General features: G+C 36.8%; 1 protein-coding gene across 2 annotated transcripts; it reads left to right on the top strand.

Annotated features, from left to right (window-relative positions):
- Positions 1 to 2108: 2108 nt before the first annotated feature.
- Positions 2109 to 18801, top strand: LOC128025289 (LIM domain-binding protein 3-like). Of its 2 annotated transcripts, none has more exons than XM_052611500.1 (10): positions 2109 to 2264; positions 2505 to 2724; positions 8510 to 8661; positions 11990 to 12065; positions 14768 to 14790; positions 15389 to 15589; positions 17060 to 17089; positions 17567 to 17733; positions 17916 to 17952; positions 18217 to 18801. In XM_052611500.1, the coding sequence occupies exons 2-10, from the start codon at positions 2629 to 2631 to the stop codon at positions 18311 to 18313; spliced, it is 879 nt and encodes a 292-aa protein (XP_052467460.1). In that variant the 5' UTR covers positions 2109 to 2264; positions 2505 to 2628; the 3' UTR covers positions 18314 to 18801. The 2 variants fall into 2 exon arrangements, with proteins under 2 accessions (XP_052467460.1, XP_052467461.1); XM_052611501.1 differs by lacking the exon at positions 2109 to 2264 and adding an exon at positions 2273 to 2375.
- The last annotated feature ends 358 nt before the right edge of the window (positions 18802 to 19159 follow it).

Raw genomic sequence — 19159 nt, 5'->3', positions numbered from 1 at the left:
TGCAATTTATGATAGAGTATATAGCCTGCACTCTCTATGATCTTAATTAAAGATGAGTATCTCTGCTGACCTTATGTTGGGGTCATGTTGAGCAAAACATTATTTAATATTTCTAGCTTTGGTATTGTTTTTCCTAATCAGTAGATCTTGTGTGATGCTACTGTGTTTTCTTCACAACTGTTCTTCATGCACATTTTGAATGGCCAAAAGCATAAAAGTGCTGATTTCCCTTTAATTTATTGGATGATACATTTGAGTGCTTTATAATGTTAATAAATATACAATTCCAATGAGTATTATGAGTTATACTTCTATGTAAAATCTACATTTATGCTTTTTGAGTTTCAGGAATTTTAAATGATGTAAAATGTGCAGTCTAGGTCAAGATACAAGGTTTTGTGATCTTTTGATGTTCTGGATTAAAGTAGTTGACAATCCATACAGTTCATTGGCTACTCTGCAATCCTAGTCTCAGACTGATAAAACTGACAGATATAGTAAAGCTTGTTAGCTATATAAAGTTACACTTCTGTCACTTCTGTGGTATTGTTATATATGTGACCCAGTGTAGCAAATGGTCGATGACAGGAGAGAAGAAACCATCTGTGCAGGTGTTACATGATAATAATCTTTGGATACAGTAAGCCCTGCAATAACACATATGTTAACAATAAACTTTATTAGGTTGTTAAGGCTATTTTTGACCAGCAAAGAAAAGGAAAAGAAAAGGTTACACTTTATTTTAAGGTGTTCTTGTTACAGTGTCATTATACATTTAATATACATACATTTAAGGACTGAGTAATATTAATTAACTACATGTACTTACTATATGTTAGGATTAGGGTTGTAATTATGCATAACTGTTATTATAATAGTAAGTACATGTAACGTGTAACAAGGAAACCTTAAAATAAAGTGTTACCAAAAAGTGCACTATAAATAGCACATACTTTTAGAACAGACAAGACCAAATACGTGTTGCTTTTGTAAACCTGTATTCCAAAAATGGTTTTGTCCTTTCTGCTTTAGCTCTTCAAATGCCTATGTTACTTCAAAAGATACAGTGGGCTCAAAAAAAAAAAAAGAAGAAGCAGAAAAGTCTATGTCACAGTGGACAAATCCAGAGTGGAAAGGTGAGCTTTACTTTTTTTTCTTAGAGCTGCATTGTTCATAATAATAGCTGTTGCATGTGTCATTATGTAACATGATAGTGCTTTCTAGAATGATTTCTATACTTGTCCCTCTTAAGAACAAGAGTGCCAGGATTAAATCAGAATGACCTGGCTAAATTATACCTGTGATCCTTCACAGAATGCATGGATGGACAGGATGAAAGGTGGATGTTCTGTCATCCTGTGCCATTCATGTATTGACAAGTGTCAGTTGTCTTCACTGATCCTGCCTTTCAACCCACTGACAACAACATGGGATCAAGACGAGAGATTTTCTTTCATTCTTATAGGGGACTGACTGGTGTAGTTTACTTCATCAATACAAATATAATACAAATACATTTTTGTATTTATACAATATTTTATCAGAGTCCATTTAGTTTTTGGGAGTCTCTTAAAAGTGTCCAGTGCATTCTCTGTCTGCTGACTTTGACCTCACAGCTCAGAATAATCACTAGTTTGAGAGTGTGGTGTCATCAGCCAATCAGCGCTGATGTTTTTCTATAGCTCTTCAGTCATTAGTCACATGCCAATTGCAGCTTACGTGATTGGCTCAAAACAGCCTTGCAGGAGAACTGAGTGCCCTGTTCATGATATAAAAATTTTAATCGCTAAATTCTGGGAAGTCCTGCGCCAGCCGAGCAATTGCTGCTGAATTGAACAGGAATGCCAATGGATAGCTTGCACCAGATATTATCTAAACCTCCATTGTGAAATTAGAAAGAAGAGATGAGGTCCTTGATTACATTTGTAATCAGTCCCTACCACCTCAGTCAAATCTTACAATTTGGATTTGCAATGTGAAAGAGCTGCAAAAGGACATTACGTCAGACTTCGCACTAATGTCTCCTTGTTTATTAGTTGCTTCCCAATAGCTGAATATCCATGGTGCCATGAGTGGACGTCCGTACAAGCAGAGTGGAAAAATGTGTTACCCTAAGAAGAGGCTATATTCGCCATGTGAATCATGGGGGCTTGGTATCCGAGGGTGTCCCCTTACACACCATACAAGGGCCCCGGGGTTTGAGTGTTATCACTTTCTGCAGAAGGGGTCTATTATTAGGCTGTCTGTCCAGGCCATCCGAGCAGGCAAGAACTCTCCTCCTTCTGCTTTTAATACTTTTTTTTACTTATTTTGTCAGTATAAACAGGGGTGGGATTTTACTATGCATGTGTATTTGAAAGTCTGATCCTTCTGTGGTATGTTTTTGAGTTGTGCTGATATGTAAACTCAGGTCCTGTGTGATGGTGGTATAGTGACAGAGGGCACAAGGCAATACACATTGTTTCACTCTATTGCATTTCCTGTCTGTTGTTGTTGTGTTTCAGAGGCTCCTCGGTGCCTGCCCGTACCCGGGTGTTTGGTCATCTTGACTACAGGGAAAAGAACTCAAAGGAAAAAGAGGACTTTACTCATCTGTGAAGAAGCTTTTCACTTTAAACTCTCTTCAAAATGAGCAATTACACAATAACCCTGTCTGGACCTGCACCTTGGGGCTTCAGGCTGCAGGGAGGCAAAGACTTCAACATGCCCCTGACCATCTCCCGGGTGAGACAACAACTCTGCCTTGTAGAAGAAACAAACCCATCATGCTCTATTTAAACAAATGCCTGCTTTGATTAATAACGAAAGAACGAAAGAAAGAAAGAAAGAAAGAAAGAAAGAAAGAAAGAAAGAAAAAGAAAAAGAAAGCTCACATCAGAGATTGTTTAGATTTTTTTTTTACTTCGCTAACAATGAAAACCGATTAAAGCTTTGAGTCACATGGTATGCTGGCATTATGTAACATCATATTGCAGCTGTTGTTGTATTGGTTATCGTCCAAGTTAAAGCAGAAATTCTCTAACCAGCTTTGGCCCTTTGGCTTGAGAGAGGTGTTGTGGTGCATTTACAGTGGAAGACTCTATGAATAGCAATAGATGATGTAAGCGTAAGGAAAATGAATATGTGCATGTGAAGTTGAGGGTGAAAGGCGAGAAGCCTGGATGTATGCAACTTGTCTAGTTAAATCACATTCGCTTGCGCTAATTCGCCCAAAGTGAAAATATGAACACGGTGCGTGTTTATTTATGACACTGACTGATTCAGTCTATAAAATGTTATGTATGTAAAATAGAGACTTTAATTTTTGTCATGTACAGTCCTTGAAGAAATAAGTATTTTAAGGGATTTTATTTTTATTATTATTTATTTATTTTTACTCGCCCTCATTTTGCTTCAAACCTGTATGATATTATTCCTTTTGTGAAACACGAAAGAACATTTTTCTTTTGAAAAAACAAACAAAAAATCTAATTTGGACCCCACTGACTTTAAATGTACCTGTTTTCCAAAATATCTCCTTATGTGTTCTAGGGAAGAATAAACGTCATATAGGTTTGGAATGACATGAGGATGAGTAAATGATGACAGAATTCTTAAGGCATTCATTGAAGGCTTTGTCTTACCCTGCCAAACAGATCAATACGATCAATAAGCCATGCTACTGAAAAACTAGCACCACTTGTTCCTTTGGGAATCGAATCGTTAATACAGTGCACCTTGTCACATTACAAACAGTCTTCTTTCTGTACATCAAGTGTATTTATCCCATGGCATCTAAAATCCTCATTGTCTTAGCCAATGGATTCAAAGAAGAGGACATGCCTTATCTAAAGACTCAGATAGATTAAATTTGTCCTAACATAGGGTGAGGTGATTTTCTCTCTGCTGTGACAAGAAATCACTGCTGCCGTATAATCAGTCAAAGGCGGTTCAGCCCAGTTTGTTTGTTTCATAGATGACATCTTTCTTGACATTTGATTGTCTTTCACTTCAATAAGGGGAAAGTCATTACCTCTGTTTGTCAAGGCTGTGGTAGATCTCCTCTCCTCATATTGGCTGTTTGTCTGGAAGCAATTACAGACGGGACCTTATACTAGGAAAACTTATCTCCGTTGTTTGGATTTCCATTCCTTTTCTAATCAGCATTGCTGGCGGCACACGGTTTGATGCCGTAATCAGTGTCAAACCAGGCGTCCATCTGGATTTTATAGTCTCCCCTGAACCAGCTGTCACTGAATATGGAGGTAGATTGAAATGTGGACAATAGGCTATAAGTGTAAAGATCTGGTCTCAGATGACTGATGCATATGTAACAGCCAGAACTGATGATTTATGCATTTCACAATCAAATCTTTGCACTCTGTAATAAAAGATCAGCCTCTATTCTAAAGCACATAGACAATCTGTACCCATTCTTAAAAGAGCTGCTGTCTTACACAAAGAAGCTCAGTAATTGCTCTTACCCTTTTCGGTCACACTTTATTTTAGGGTCCAATTCTCACTATTAACTAACCATTAACTATGACTTTTGCCTCAATTAACTCCTTATTTGCTGCTTATTAATAGTTTATAAGGTAGTTGTTAAGTTTAGGGTATTGGGTATGATTATGGATTCCATGCATTATATGTACTTCATAAACACTAATAAACAGCCAATATGTTAATAATAGACATGCTAATAAACAAGTAGTTATTAGTGTGAACTGGACCCTATACTAGTGTTACCCTGTTTTTATAATACTTGCTGATTTTCTGTTGTGTCTGTAAAGTGATTTAGCGACATGATGTTTGTCACATTCATTGAGGAAGTCAGATGATCTAATTTAATACTTTGATTCAGTAAATTATTACTTGAGAAAAATACTACAGGATATATGATATTAGTGTCAATAAAAGAACCGTCAAACAGCTGGACGGAAGAGTCATTTACAGTAGATGTTGATAAATGGATTTAGACCAGCGACACAACCTTTTGAAATATTAAATCACAGACGTTTGTTTCGTGTGATCCAACTTTAATTAAGATGTCCTGGCCTCAGTGTTACAGACATAGGAAAATGACAACAATAATATGAAGAAAATTGCTATAAGTGAGTGACAGAACAATATGAGGTTGTTAATATGTGTGTGGGTTGGTAGGGAGCTGCCTTACTTCCTAATGAAACATTTTATGCTGCTTTTCAATAAAACTGAATAATAATAGAAAATGTAATAAAAATAAATCACTGTCTCTTAGCTATTTAACTACTTTGCCTCCTTAGCAACCCTAAATAAAAAGCTCTGTTGTAGCTAATGATAGCAATTGACGACCACTTTTGGCCCATGGGTGGAATTCCTGCTTTATGGCCACTGATTTTAGCTTAGTGCTGAAGGTCAGACCTGTGGGTGCCATACATGAGAAGAGCACAGAGACAATAGACACATGAGGTCATTGTGAATTTGAATATTGCTTGGAGAGAATCACTGGAAAAAAGACTATTCCTGAAGCTATTAGTTAATTCCCTTCAAAACAATTCCATAGGTGAAAATATATGGGAGACTGGGGCTATAGTTGTCACAATTTTTACTCCAGTGATTATTTCTGATGGTGTTAAATTATTTCTAGTCATTTGTTGCTGTTGTTGTTGTTAAGATTAAACAATAAAATTACTATGACAAATGAAAAAAGAAATAACATATTTCAAGCCAACAAAGATTTTAATTTTTTAAAACACATGGGAACGTGCCCTGACTGACACCTATGAAAAGATTGTCCTGAAGACACAGTTTAACATTTCACTTGAAAATGTTCATTATATACGCCACTTTTGTCTGAACTTAGGCAGAATTGGAAAGATTTGCATTTAAATCATTCGTGTTTTTCATCTTTTTGTCAAAGTATTCTTTCTGCATTCATTCTGCAAAGAGCAGAAACGAGGAGCAGTGATTGCAGTAACACGCTCACAGCAATAACTTTAATCAATTCTGATAAGACCGTCCACACAGTCAACTTGATAATGATGCATTTAAAATTGGGAGATCTTGTCAGTGGCTTTGTAAGCCCTGAACGGCTTCGTAGAGCAACACTGCCAACAGCAGAAAGCACTGGCCCTAATGTCCTCTCAGAGATCATTTCCGTCATATATATTGTTGTGCATGATATGGAAGTCCAGCTCTGCAAAGTGCCAATATCATATTCTGTAAAGCACTTCATAAAGTCCATGACAAAGCCTTTAAAAGAGTCATTTGTGATATATTCAATTAAGGAATTTCACCGCAGATGAGTCCTTAAGACTTTATGTGCTCAGTAATATACCCAAATCGTTTTTGCTTCATTCTGTTGTATTTTAATCTCCACATTATATGTCCTGTGTATTGCAGATTCATAGACCTCATAATAAGTCTGTTCAATTCCACTTTGACAACTGCTTTGTAAGCTCTTCAAGGTCGTTGACTCTAACTGTTCAGTGCTGTAGGACGTCAGCCTACATTAATCTGAGGCCAAGTCCTTTGTAACACAAAGATAGACAGCACTAGGCTTTATAATGCATATATATGTAGGTATGCTGGAGCCTAGCAACATCGAAATGAATATACTTTCAGCGGCCCTCAGAGTCTTGCAAATACCTCCAGGTTCCCCAGAGAGTCCAGATCATCAACCTAACCTTTGCTTTTAGTCAGAACAGTGCAGGAGGTGACAAAAACAATTAAAGCTGGCATTTACCGAGGACTGGCTCATAAATCACAATTCCGACAGCATCAGCCCCTGTTTCCTCACTGAGGTTCTACTGGCAGATTCTACTATCACTCCACAAGACAATACAGATGCTTTCATCTATAACTTGAAGGGATATAGGAACACCATATCTGTATTTCAAATAAATGTTAGGATTTTTAGGAACTAATGGGAGAGGATGGAGCTCATCAACTCTTCAAGTAAAGACAGTTGCCTTCTGGACTAGAGTTAAACAAACAATCACAATCTATCAAATGTTTTCACGTGGATCTTAACTTGTCATTGAATTTAGCATCGGTTGTATTGTGATTTGGCAGTTTAACAGTATAAATTAAATGAACACAGCTGTATTTTTGTATTCGTTTTGCGCCCGTTATCCCTCTTGATATTTTATTCTACAGTTGAATAGGATTTGTGTAACATTAATTTATAAATGAAACCATTTAAAAAAGTGTGTTTAGTTTAAGGTGACAGAAGATGAGATAGATGATTTTTCTTGTAATGTCATAGCATCCGCTTAACTTAGTCTTTTAAACTTCTGATTCATTCAGAATACTGATTCATTCAGGAACAAAACATCCTGAGTTGAATCATTTATTTATATGATTAATTCAAAACACTAATTTTGTGTTTTGTTTTGGAAATAAACATTATAAATGAGTCGTTGAATCATTCACACATATGATTAATTCAAAAACAATGATTTTTTTTTCAGGAAATAAAGCACTGCTACTATGTGTTTCACAAAGATGTGAAGATTTTAAGTCTGCTTTGACTTTGTTCAGAACTCAGAGAAAAGATTTGTCGCATACCTGGCAAACAAAATCAGCGTGTTTTTGAGACAATAACGTGCATTCTTTTCCACTCAATTGCAACCCATCTTGCTTTTTAAAATGCAAAAGAGATTTTTATTTTATTTTATGAACAGCCCCTTAATTTGTTCAAAATTATCAATATGTCTACATCCGTTTACTTTCAGAAACTCATTCAAGGTAGACAAAATTGCTGATTATAATGGTTTCCTTCTTCTTTTTATGTGTATTTTGATTATTGATTTTGATTCATATTTGATGCCCAGTCATAAACATTCTTTTATTAAGGTTTAGCACACATCATTTCTATGGCCTATGTCCTACTGTCATTCCAATCACTTCGTTCTAACTGAATAATTGTAAAACATTTTTTTTTTCAGATGTATGTCTACATATACAAAAGAACTAAGCTTCAAATGGATTCCCTCTTTTAAAAGAGATCTCACTAAATAAGAGAAAATCATGTATGTTTTGCTTGTCTTATGCCAATACTGAACACCCTCCAGTGTTTCAGCTTATGCATCAATGCTGCTGTTGTTTTATAAGAGTTTTTACTGGGAGGTCACTCCATGAATGCCCATTCTTCTTGTTTAAGGATGTTAATTTTCAAGGTCCTAAAAGTAATAACTGTGATTTAAGCTTTATTTTTTGTAAAGAGGAACATTGTTTTTTGTTTAGCAAGAACACATCTGCTCAGAATCATCTGCTGCACTTGACAGTGACTAGTCATTGATTGAATTAGACTGATGTATCATGCAAATGTATGTACTGTTGCAAGCATAGTGTGTCAAAATGAATTTGATAGTAATTATCAAAAAACAAACAAACAATACAGAAATGGTTTCTGTTTCTGTAGTTCTGTTTCTGATTTTCCATTGGAATTTTTTTTTTTTTGTGTTTGTGTGTGTGTGTGTGTGTGTATAAAATTCAATCTGTGGTTTCATTTGTAATTATTTAATGAATGTCTGGTGTCTTTCCACAGATCACACCAGGTAGCAAGGCAGCAAGCGGAAACCTCAGTCAGGGTGACATAATTACGGCGATCGATGGGGTCAGCACTGAGGGCATGACCCATCTGGATGCCCAAAACAAGATAAAGGCAGCCATCACCAAACTCAGCCTCACCATGCAGAGGTAAACCTCAACACCAACTTAACCTTTTGATGCTTTTTATGTTTCTGAATACTTTTAACTTACTTTATTTCCTCCAAACTACACTGCATCTTAGTCTTTGCATCCAGTGATTTCCCATTGTGTTTGTTAGTGAATGGGTTTTCTTAGAAGGCATCAGCGTTGCTCCTCATTTACTTTGGCAGCACACAACTCTGAATCAAAGTTCTCTGCAATTAAACAGCTTGTCCATGAGTGATATAAGCAGTCACAGTTGAGCTGACACAGACTACGAGAGATGGTTAGCATACAAATATACTGAATTTAAAAAAATGTGTCTTTAATAAATCAGCTAGGTATCATGTAGTCCTTCAGGTTGCAGCATGCATAAATTAAAGGCACTGATGTTTAGGGGGTAGAGGGAATTTACATTCAGAAGGATTTTTAATATAGTTTATAATTTAGGACAGACACCCCAAAGCCTCTATCCGAAAGAAGATTAATTCCTTTCATGTGACTGCCTACACTACAGCAAAAGGACGAAATTTTAGTCACAAAGATACTTCTGCTACCCTGTGACATTTATTAAGGCTGGCTCTAGTGTTAACTTTTATAAGCAACTCCTCCTCTGTATCTGTCTTTTACTCGGGGGTTCATTTTCAGAAGCTTGGCAGATTCTCCTTATTTATTGACAGCAACCACCTTTATTTGTTGGAGGTTATATACATCTTCTCATATACATGTGGATGTTCGTATTATTGCATACTATATGATACATATAGATATGGGCTGCATTTAATTTGATTTGCTAGACACATCTTTCCATGCTCCTCTCCGATCAAAAGCATCTCAGGAGGAGTGACAGGGTACACATGTATTTTCAGATGGGTGCTTTCCCTGGACTTCACCTGATGGATTCCAAGAAATTTCTCATGCCTAGAGGCTTTTGAGGAGCCCCCCAGCATTACTGCCTATACAGCAATGCTGTTGACATTTTACAAGATACTCACTCAACAAATGCTTCATCTTGTTTAAAAATGTATTGACCACCCTAGGAAACTGAAACGTGATAGGATTTCAGGTCCTGGCCACAGGAAAAAGGTCAATTGATGAGTTTTTTTTTAGATTCATTATTGCCTTTGTGTCTCTGAATTAATGAGAACTGTGTCTTTGAAAGATGTATGCGGCACAACATTTAAACAAAGTTCCTCTTCAAGGAACTGCTGCTGCATCAGAAACGTTTTGGGAACGCCTTTGCATGATCGTGCATGAGTAAAAATAAGGCCAATGGTTTGGCGAGATGTCACTGGTGGGGTGAGGTAGAGACCAGGGAGCTTAAAAGTGCATCAGAAACAAGCTTCTGTGACTTCAGCAAGCGCTCTGTGTGTGTCCGTCTGAATATCTGTTGTTTGTCAGTGCCAGTGCACAATCAATATATGGTGAGCAAAAAAAACAAACAAAAAAAAACACTGCCAGCACTTTATACCATTTTTTCTTCAATCACTCAAGGGGGTTGACTGTATGCGTCTTGCACCCACTGCGAATGCTCCACTCCTGCTCGGCACACTTTGAGGAGTGTGTCCATGTTTGCAGTCGTTGCGGTTCCGATCCCACCTTTGCTAAGGCACTTTAGTGACTGAGATCATGGGAATTGCATATGGATTGCTGAATGCTCAAGAGTCTCGAGAGACTGGCGGTTCCACCTCATTATACAGTGCCCATTTCTCCTCAGTGCCCTCAGGGGGCTGGAGTGTTAACCCTGCCACCTCTGGTGCTTCAGGGCACAACAGTCTCCAGCAAGCCCAGCTCTCAGTGTCCATCCGAAAAAGTTGCGGCTCTGGGAGGCTTGCAACTTCCAAGGGGGTTGTCAGAGCAGCTAGTTTGGTCGGTCCCTGCTGGTCATCTGCTTCAGGGCACCAAATGGACTATTCCAAATATACCAGAGGCCATCTTGGCAGCCTCAAAATTTCTGCCAAATGTGCATCGAAGTTTTGTTCACTTCATGGTGTGGAAATTGTCAGCTAGTCCCAGTTAACTGCACAGCTGGATAAGTTCTGAACTTCCTACAGGGATGGTTCTGGGCATGGCTGATCACCTTAAGGGTGTACGTGGTGGTCATAGCTGCTTACCATGCCCCTTTGGGTGGTCAGTTATTGGAAAGAAACCCCCCTATTCCCATGAAATAGAAATCTTATGTAACAATGAAAATGTCACTTTTGATCAATTTAATTAATCTTTGCTGTTTATATCTTACCACAAACTTCTAAATAATAGTACAGGTATATTTTTCTCTTAATTTTTAAATGAATTAAAGACTTTTGTTTTAGAATAATATTTAAAATTATTCAGTATTTCGCCACAAACAAATTAAGTACACTTGTGTCACTGGACATGTCAACTCTGATGTTTCTGCTTCCATTGTATCAGACTAGTTAGATCATTCTCAAATCATGTTGAACATGGAACATTGATCAGGAATTTTTGGCCAGTTCAAGAACTTCAGTACTATTCAGTACAATTTTCTTTTTCATCAATTATTGTGCCAATTCAATTATTATTTAAATGATTACAAATATAATTTGTTTTATGCATATTTTATTAAATTAGAAGCAGAATAAAAGATGAAAACTAAATAACTTTTGCAAAATAGAAGTACCGTATTTTCCGGACTATAAGTCACACTTTTTTTTCATAGTTTGGCTGGTCCTGCGAATTATAGTCAGGTGCAACTTATTTATCAAAATTAATTTGACATGAACCAAGAGAAAACATTACCGTCTACAGCCGCGAGAGGACGCTCTATGCTGCTCAGTGCTCCTGTAGTCTACCCCTAATAAACATAGAGCGCCCTCTCGAGGCTGTAGATGGTAATGTTTTCTCTTGGTTCTTGGTTCTAAATAAATGCGACTTATAGTCCAGTGCGACTTATATATGTTTTTTCCTCATCATGACGTATTTTTGGCTGATGCGACTTATAATTAGGTGCCACTTATAGTCCGAAAAATACGGTATTTGTAATAGTGGTCTCAGACCTTACTTACATTTTTATTTAACCATTGGTAATGGATATGGTATAAATTCAGTTAAAAGACATGATAGTTTTTACTGGAGTTGTACTATATATTGGTGTTTATGTTGTGCTACAGTCACTTAAAAGGGCAATTTCTCAAAAAATGTTCTATAACTTGTGTTTAAAGTGCATTTAAATCACTGTAATAATAACAAGATTAAAGTTTACAACCAATTATTAACCATATTAATAATTAAAGAAAGGAGAAGTTGACTCATAACAAACAAAAGCCTAGTGTCTTTGCATGACTGACCTTTACTTTGAATTCTGTACTGGTCCCAGGTCGAGACGTCCCGCTCCTGTACCCACAGCCACTCCAAGAATGGACTCACCCATGCCAGTTATCCCTCACCAGAAGGTAAAGACGTGTAAACATCTCAAATGTTCCCTATATGTACGGTTAACAGATCTGTTAATGTCATCCTTTGATATTTGTGGTATAAAATATAACTGGACTGTATGGAGGGGACAAATATGTTGAAGAAAGCAAAATGATTTTTATTTTCTTTTTGGTAATAGGCGAGCTATTTCTTTATAATCCTCTTATCATGGGAGTTTCCAGGCCCATATCATAGAGAGAGAGAGACAAGAAACGAGGGATTGTGAAAACAAACATTCTCTGTAAAGTTGACACTTAACTCCCTCTATAGGCATTTGTTGGTCAAGCAACAATAAGCACATCATTTGAAATCCTCATTAGTTTCCTGCTGGTCCTGTTCTCATTTGCATTGTTGCCAGATGAATTCTGTTTGATGATCTTGAGCTCTCCTTCAAGCCTCATTTGCCTCTTTCCTAACCATCTTTTTCCTCTGTGCCTTGCTATTTTGGCTAATGATTCATTCGTTGATCTGATAAGGGTTTATTTTACACTAAGGAAACCACAGACACTGAGGAATAAAAAAGATGAAGAGAAACCTGTCAAAAAATATGGCATCATCTTGGCAAAAAAAAAAAAAAAACTTCTAAAAAATATCTTATTCCAAACACTGAGGAGAAACCTCAGGAGAATCTCCAACCTGTAATCCATTCTCCTGCTAAAATCCCTATTCTTACTTATTTGCCATTCGGGCAAGAGGCAAAAACCACCCCAAACCAGTGAGGACAGTATAATTCTCCCATTGGTCTGTATTCAGCAGAAACTTGCCTCACTTGTATCCATGCAGTACCTTTAAGAAAACTGTGCTAAAGAATACTCCGAACATTCCGCTCTCACATGCACTTGGCAGAAGGGGGAGCAGTGGTCCATAAAGCTCACCTGACCCCCGTCCTGCAATACGAGCAGGGCCTGGCCAAGTCTTATCTGTACTTATGATTGTAAACTGACAAAATACTAGTTATTTTAGTGGAGTTAGAGCTACATCTCCTGCTGTTAGATGAAGATTGTCATGTTTTTATAATGGAATAATTCCAAAATGTACACTATAATGCTGTCACCTTTTTAATATGTTGGCATCATTTAGCTTCAAAAGATGTCTTCCTAAATCATTCTGTTGTCACCACGGTGTATCTTGTCTTTCCAAAAACATGTGAGGTAATTCCCACAGGCCCCAATCGTTGAACCGTAATTGAACATGGGTGCAAATGTGCACTCGTTGGCTCTTTTAACCTGCTCAGAATGTCCCAGCTCTTGTAACAGTATATCCCAAATGAAGTCCTACCGCAATAATGCCGTCACATATTCCTTCCTCTATTTGCAGCTCACAGCTGCTTTTAATATAATTTGATTTAGCTTTATTTTTTAGTTCAGTTTTAAAGTAATTTTAGTGTTTTAGTTTAATATCTGTTAGCTGCCAAGGCAATATGCCTACATTGTTCTTTTAATATTTATATTTTATGTAATTTCATCTTTATTTCAATTAACAAAACTTTTTTAATATATATAGGCTAGTTTAAAGCTGCGGTAGGGAACTTTTGACGCTCTAGCGGTTAATAAACATAACTGCTTGCGTCTTGCGGAAGAACATCGTAGCCGGAACAACTTCTCTCTGTTTATGTCTATGAAGAATCACAAAGGTACTGGGTTACTCCGCCGCGGTACCCCCGAAGCAATCTAAAATAGTCCGAATATAAACACTTATTATAGGTGCACCCTAGTGATTCAGGACAAGCCAAAAACACGGTTTGGAAAATGGATTCATGGTGTACTCGCTTATTATATACATTTTTCTACATTTTGAAAACAAACAAAGTTACAGACCGCAGCTCTGATTGGTTATTTTTTACCGGGAGCGATGGAGTTTCTGCAAATGGCAATAGAAGCACTGGGAGGAGCCAGAGGAGCTTGATTTTTTTCACAGATTATCTTTCTCATATTCTACTGTCAGGACATAATGACAGGTTTAATAAATATGTAAAAAATATTTTTTTTTACAAAAGTTCCCTACAGCACCTTTAAGTTTTAGTTAACAATAACACGACTGGATTGACTGTTAGATTCAATGAAAGGATGCATTTTTATTTATTTATGTTTTTTAGCTCCAGTCTTCTCTGTGTGTCCTGCTGTAACCACACTCCTGTTCCAGTCAATCAATCTGGTTTAGGAACTAACCACCAGAATGTTATTCTTATGGAAATGTGACCAGTAATAACCATCACCACATCATGACACAACAGATAACAAGAAATCCTAAATATATTTAAACTGTTATTTAATGACTCATGATCATTTACTCGCTCACAGGTCATTTCAAATCTGTACAACTTTATTTTGTTTGAAGATATTTTATAGAATACTGAAATACACTAAGAACATTTTCACTGTATCTTCTTTTGTTTTCCACAGAATAATCAAAGTTATACAGGTTAAATGAAATGAAAGTGAAAATAAAAAGGATTTTAGTTTTTGGGTGAACTGTCATTTAACAGTTTAAATATATTAATATTTCAGGTGAAAGTTCTTCAGACAAAGTTAAATATTTGCATTCCATGTTATTTTTGTTTTTTCCCCTGCTCATTTACATGGACATGGATCCAATATCATTCAGCACACTGCCAAATCAAGGCTAACACTGCCTCTTTTGTTGATCTTTTTTCTCTCTATATTCCTCTATGTCATCTCAGGTCATTGCCAACACAGCTGCCAAGTCAGTAACAGTTTTGAATATAAAATCTCCAGAGCTGCACGTGAATCTGTGTGCTCTGAAGCATGGCCACATGCAGTACTCTGGTTGTGGTTTGCATGCTTACCTTCCCGAATGTTCAAAATATATTTTGAACAATTTGACATTTCGGACATAATGAAATGTTAAAAGCTTTTGAGTGTAGTATTTAAACCCGATAAATCTGTTGTCGAGTTTTGGTTATAGTTTTATTGGTCAATGCGTCTTTGCATGTTTTTTGGAGTATCATAATTGGAACTGTTGCATGTCGTGGTCGTTTTTACATTAGGACTGAAAGCTCATATGCATTTGTTATACAGGACATTGTGTTATCAGACATGGGATTTTATTAGAATGTAAAACTAACAGCTGGTTTAACTTTAGAAGCATCCAAACTAGTAATGCAAAACTCATTGCATTGTTTAATTATACAGATGCATTAGGTAAGTCAAGTCTAAATCAAACTGTTCTCACTGTCGAATTGTATCTATCTCTCTGTTTTCACTCATATTCTGGCTCCTCACCATTAACCACCACCCTCTACACTATCGCTCCCCTGACAACCCCACACCTGAAATGACAGCCAAGAGTATGTTCCCAGTTTTAATCCCATCGCACTGAAGGACTCCGCTTTGTCCACTCACAAGCCTATTGAGGTCAAGGGTCCTGGTGGGAAGGCTACTATCATCCATGCCCAGTACAACACTCCCATTAGTATGTATTCTCAGGATGCCATTATGGATGCCATTGCTGGTCAGGCCCAAGCCAGAGGAAACGAGATGAGGTAGGTCTTCCACTCATTACAATTTAATAAAAAGTAAATGAGATCTTGGAAAACAGGAAAAAGTAGCAGCCTATAAATAAAAGTTGTTCAGTAACTCACATGCCACATCTTTTGAAGTCGATAGTTTTGCGGACACCGGGATTTTGCCAAGTAAGACATGTTCCTGGATCAACATCTTTTGATGATCCTGGATCAATATTATTGTTCAAAAATATAGACTAAACCCAATCCCTACCCCTAAATTTAACCGTACCCACAATTTATTCCTAAAATCAATGGGAAATGATAGCTGATATACAAGGGTGTAGAAGCACCTAACCATGATTTTAAGCCTAAAACAGATATTTCCTGAAAAGTTATATCTCAACTTTGATTGGTTGATTGGAATGCTGTTCACGGATCAACAAGGATGTTGATCCAGGAACATGTTGTACCTGGTGAAACCTAAGTACATTGTAATGATTATTAGTGTCAGTGATTTCTACAGTTTGCTTAGACTTTGCTTTTGCGAAACGCACCTATGAGCAATATTTTCATGAATTAGATGGATCCAATTCTTTCACCTCACTAACTCAACAATCTGGTTGCCATCGTTCAACACACCACTCAATCTGAATAACAAAAGAGAATAACAGAAGAATTTCATTTTTGAGTGAACTATTCATTAAAGTTTCTACATCATTTTTTGGACCACTGTATGTTGCAATCAAGAGCACAGTGATGATATATTTTTATTGGCCAACTCTTAAATTAAAATTAATCTGGTTCCCGCAACAAAAATTAGATTTTTTGCCCTGGCTTTTGGATTATTGCAGAAAATAAGCCCTACAGACCTACAGATGTTCATGATTCGTACACCTTTTATTCATTGTGGTAATCTTTACCAAATTAACCCAACTTTTATGATTTTTGGTGCCTGGAAACGATCACTAGAAGTAAACAACTAAACAGAGGCCATAAGAACAGTTCAGCATTACCACCATTAAGCTTCTAACAACTTTTGTCTTTATTAAAAAACAAAGCAAAATACTGATTTAAGGATGATGGAACCTGGAAAACTAAAATGCTAACTCATTTTCGCATTCAGGCCTATAAAAATAAGTCATCCCTGCAGAACTTTATTAAAAATAAGAAAGTATATTTGTGTGATTTATTATGAGATGCTAGGAAAAGTAAGTTTTTTAAAAAAAAAATTATTAAATTACAATGCAATTCTATTCAGCCTGCAGTGTTTATAAAAGTAAAATCTCATTATCAGTCATCTAGCCTGGACTGATTTCAGGCTTCCTCAAGGTCATGAGTCTCAACCTCATCTGTGCTTTTCCTCCCTCTTCTGCTTGCAATTATGTCACTCCATCCACAACCAATCACCCATTTCTCATCACTCATCCTCGCCTCACCCCCACTACATTTCCCATCCTTCCACGTGACATGGCTCCCTCCCATCCTGATTCATCATGTGACTGACAGCGGTGATGACTCCACTGGATCTCCCTTGGCGTAAGTAGCCACAATCTATTTAGATCCATCACAGCTGCATTGACTCATCTCTTGTGTCATATTCTCTGTTAAAGGCTGATTGCATTTTTTTTGTGTTATATGTTATGTTATACTGTTGAAAATATGTAAGTAAATGGAGACCTATAAAGACAAATATGAATGCTCTGAGTATATCTGCCAGGGGAGAATTACAAAACCTCTAACATCTTACTTTACATTCTCCTAATATAGGAACTCAGTTTTATTCCTCTCAAACCCTAACACATTCTTAGACATTTCCTCCATCACAGTGGAACTGTATTAAAATGATGCACATCTTCCCAAATATGTAAAACAGTTTATTAATTCAGAAATAACTTCAACAAATATTGTCCTTTTATTATAATTTTTGGAAACTTAACTTGATGCACCCAAATTCAGAGAACACAGATCAACAACTGATCATGTTTTTTCCCCTTTCTCTCTGCTGGGGAGTAGCTCACTTCCTATTAAAGACCCTCTTGTGGACAGTGCCTCTCCAGTCTACCAGGCTGTGATCAAACCTGACAATAAGGAGATGGAGATGTCAGAGTGGGCCCGTCGTGCTGCCAACCTGCAGTCCAAGTCCTTCCGCATCCTGGCTCATATCACAGGAACGGAGTATCGTGAGTACAGCCTTTCTTTATCACACCAGTGTGAAATGAAAATTGGTATATGTTGAAAAGACTGACATTGTCAGAGATGACAGTGATTGTGTTATAAAAATCGGGCTGCACTTTATTTATTTTTTTGGGAGCGAGCCTAGGCCTGTAACAATTGACTTGTCTTTATTTTCTATTTATCACAGTGCAAGATCCAGATGAGGAGGCTCTTAGAAAATCAAGGTAACCCACATTGTCTCAGTCCACATTTTTTTTTTATGTATTTTGTTTTATAATGATACTATTAAAATTTGTAGTACACAATAAGTGCACATTCAGAACAATCACGCACAATTATTTTTAATAAAGCCATTGACATATTTAGGTCAGGCCTTAAAAGTATAAGGTTGGAACACATAAAGGTCTATTGATTAAGTTAAATAATGTATCATTTATATATGTGTGTGTGTGCGTGCGTGCGTGCGTGCACGTGTGTGTTATTTACAGGGAGAAGTTTGAATCAGAGGTAAAAGGCCCAAGATTTGCCAAACTGAAAAATTGGCACAACGGCCTGTCTGCACAGATCCTTAACATCCAGGGGTAAATGCCACCCGATGTTACTGGAGAGAAGTTGAGGCAACAGTCAAGAAGGAAACCAGAAGGCTATGTAAAGTGAGGGTGCAATAGGCAGAGAGCAGTTAGTGTAGTGACTGGAATGTGAGTTAGACTTCTAAACTAGCCTGTAAGTGAACACACAAAGCTCCTGTGTTTGATGTGCATATGTCTTTTAGATTCATGTAACTTTCAGCCACTGAAACATAGTGCATAGTGCTTAGTTTGTCATTTTCTTTTCCATTTTATGTTTCTCTTTTTCTTCTCTTTTGCCTGCTTTGTTTATCCTAAATTATTGCTGAATAATGAATGGCCTGAATGACTTACTGATGTAAAAAATCGAACCCTGAGAGAAATTATTAAATATGCGTACCACATCCACTGCAATACACCACAGCACATTTTGAAATACAAACCAAATGTACTATTGTTAATAAAACATTATTATTTTTAACCAAATAAACAGAAGTGTCAGTGTGACTTGTTAGTTACTCTTTTGTTCTAAACCACTATGACTTACTTTTTTTCTATGGAACAGAAGAAAAAAAAAACAAAGAAGATGTTTAGCTAAATGTTCTGGCTGCTGTTTTCCTTTCAATATAAGTGAAAAGGGACAGTGGGGACATACAAAAAGCGCCATATAGATAATTATTTCAAGTCCTCTTGAGCCTACAGCTCACCAGTGATCAGCCAAACAAGAAACAAAGACCTCTGATATTACTGCATTTAATTTATTGGATAAAGTATTTAGGGTGTAAATTATTAAATTAACAATTTAATATATTCCATAGAACATAGAAAAATGAATGAATTTGAATGCTGAAAATTTCGTAAATTT

This window comes from Carassius gibelio, chromosome A12, assembly GCF_023724105.1.
Source record: "Carassius gibelio isolate Cgi1373 ecotype wild population from Czech Republic chromosome A12, carGib1.2-hapl.c, whole genome shotgun sequence".
NCBI lineage: Eukaryota > Metazoa > Chordata > Actinopteri > Cypriniformes > Cyprinidae > Carassius > Carassius gibelio.
The sequence above is the reverse complement of the archived record's forward strand: the minus strand, read 5'-3'. Positions and strand labels throughout refer to the sequence as shown.

Bases quoted from the DNA above. Each gene is read 5' to 3' on its own strand.
- LOC128025289 (XM_052611500.1), top strand. From the start codon at position 2,629: ATGAGCAATTACACAATAACCCTGTCTGGACCTGCACCTTGGGGCTTC. The intron at 2,725-8,509 runs GTGAGACAACAA...GTCTTTCCACAG, and splicing joins TGCCCCTGACCATCTCCCGG to ATCACACCAGGTAGCAAGGC. The intron at 14,791-15,388 runs GTCAGTAACAGT...CTGAAATGACAG, and splicing joins ATTGCCAACACAGCTGCCAA to CCAAGAGTATGTTCCCAGTT.